Raw genomic sequence first — 2,692 nt, forward strand, 5'->3', positions numbered from 1 at the left:
TCTTCAAGCAGAAGACGGCATACGATAAATAAAAATTGAAAAAAAAAGTTTTTTAATAAAAAACTTAAGGTCACCTTGAATTGTTTAAATCGAACTTCCCATTTTTTATTGCGTATTATTGTAGCTTATCTCGAGAGCTTTCCAAAACATAGATAAAATGTTTTTTGATTAAATAAATGTCGAGTTATGAAACTTGAAAGTTATAGTACCGCCGGCATTAACATTATCCAAGGTGTCTGAACAATGGCTAAAACCTTTTTAATGATGTTCAGGAGCTCGACAATATAATCAATATTATGACCATTGGAGGTTGTTCCTCTTTTTTTTCAAAAAGTAAAACTAATTTATTCAAAGATGAAAATAAGACCAACAACCTTTAATGGCCTTGATCTTGATATATGTTGTCCAAGTCATGATAGTGAACAACATTTAAAAGATTTTACTATTTTAGCCAGATATCGATATGGTAGTCAATATGAACATTACTATACATTACTATGAGAATTTACCCAGATGATATTTGTTTCTTTGATAATTGATTTTACAAAATCCCACTAGAGAGCACGTATCGATCAGAATAAAATAGTGCGAATGAATACTTTCTATTGGAGAGCGTCTGAATGTGTCGTAAGTATTCCAAGCTTTCGAAAAAGATTTGAAGGAAAAATTTTTTGGTTGTTTCAATATTGATAAAAAAATTAAAATTGTATTACTTTTATTAAATAATAACAAATATAAACATTATTTTATTTAATGTATAAATTGTAATACTATATAGTCCTGTGGAATACTTCAGAGATATTTTAATATTTGCTGTCATAATCCTTAAGTGTCGATCATGACACGTCAAAGGATGACAATGACGTAAAATACGACATCGAGCTTTGCACAACCTATGTAAATGAAAAACAATGTTATACATATCTTTTTGATTTGCATATTTTTCTAACGCTTGTCGCTATTTCCATCAATGTAGATTAACTTTAATTTCGATTTCTGACTCTCTTTTTTTCTGATTCCTAATTGGAACTAGACAAGGATACAAAAAATAGGTCAACTGAGATAATAATCTACATTTTACATAAATGGACATTAAAAAGGAAAAGAGTAAAAATTTTGATTAAAATTTAAAATAAAAAGTTTAATTATTAAATAAACAAAAGATATATAAAAAGCTATCAAAAAATTGCCGGGATAAAGAGGAAGCGATGATAATCTTGATTTCGTTCTCGTTCTATTTGAAAATAAATTGGTACTGGAATGTTATAATTACTATCAAAGAATGACACGCGATTAATTAATATTGAGATTATTGCAACTTGAATCTTCGCGCACATCAGAAGACACATAATCATCATCAGTGGCAACTCTGCGGCATGTGCTTTAAGGCCATTGCGAGAAGGCCTATATGTATAATATAAGTATATAAAAATCATCTAAATAATGTATTTATTTTGTATTTATTTTAGTAACACAATAATGATGGAGAAAAGGCAGTAAAAATGGGTACAAATGAAACAAATTCATTTTCAAACCACAAAAAGAAGAAGGTATTGGAATAATGTACATATAAATGAGAATATAAAAGCGTGGTTACATTCGGTGAAAGAATCGCAAAAGAGAACTGCATGGATGCTCAATGATCGCATTTATTCTCCTTTACAGAAAAATAATTTGATAAATACTGCTGAGGAATCGCCATTAAAAGATATAACGTTGACTTATCAAATATTATAACAGAACTTTGCATATATGGAGTAATAGTAGAGTATACATTTTAACGATTATATTATTTGCTAATAAATATATAGATGACATTAATACCATTCGTATATACTATTCTATTCTGTTTTTAGGGATAGTAATGAGATAATACTAAATTAATACGTTGGACATATTTTAAGAACCAAAGCATTGAGCGAAGACGAAGGCGGCATAGTAGCGGGTATTGGCGTTTTTGACAGTCCCTATCTAATTAGTTGAAATAAGACATCTTTAGGAAAATAATTACAATTTAAATAAATGGTAATATAAATAACCTATAAGATTATACATTATGTTAATAACCTTTATTATAAATATTATAATTATTTTTTAATTGTATACATGATATTATAAACACATGTGGATTTGGGATGTAACTTAATAGAAATAATTTCCGTATCTGATGACTTTCCATCTGCGACGTTTTCTAAGTAATCTTTAAACATTATTCTCTTATCACAATTAAGTTTTAAAATTGAGCATTGTAACATTGTCATAAATAATATCTCAAAAATGCAATTTACACTGATCATAATAATAAGCAACACAATACAAAATACAAAGAAACTTTAACACGTTTACTGTGTATAAAAAAAATTAACTTTATTAGCAACGTAAAAATTTTATTGGGCATTTTACAGTGCATCATATTTTACAAAATTGTAAAAACGATATTATATTTTACGGTGTGTATTACAATAGATAATACACTAACAATATAATAAATAATTCATGTAAAAGAATGTACATAATAATGATATAAATATTGACATAAATGTTGACATAAATCAATGTACAAATTTTTTTATAGCCCGTAGCCCCGTAATAATTATTATCATATGATTAGATTTCACCATGCTTAATTATGCTGCAAATTTAATTTAGAACATACGTTAAGTGACCACGAAACTAAATATATTTTGTATAA

The 2,692-nt window shown here is 27.2% G+C and overlaps 1 protein-coding gene across 1 annotated transcript in view; it reads left to right on the forward strand.

Annotated features, from left to right (window-relative positions):
* The window catches only part of LOC105461876 (glutathione synthetase-like), an 8,056-nt gene extending 6,157 nt beyond the window's left edge, over positions 1-1,899 (forward strand). The window contains exon 11 of the mRNA XM_011708390.1: positions 1,857-1,899. Within this exon, the coding sequence (XP_011706692.1) occupies positions 1,857-1,884 (28 nt within the window). The 3' untranslated portion in view covers positions 1,885-1,899. The remainder of the gene's footprint in view (positions 1-1,856) is intronic.
* Positions 1,900-2,692: the final 793 nt, after the last annotated feature.

This window comes from Wasmannia auropunctata, unplaced genomic scaffold (genome assembly GCF_000956235.1).
Source record: "Wasmannia auropunctata unplaced genomic scaffold, wasmannia.A_1.0 LD276096.1, whole genome shotgun sequence".
Taxonomy (NCBI): domain Eukaryota; kingdom Metazoa; phylum Arthropoda; class Insecta; order Hymenoptera; family Formicidae; genus Wasmannia; species Wasmannia auropunctata.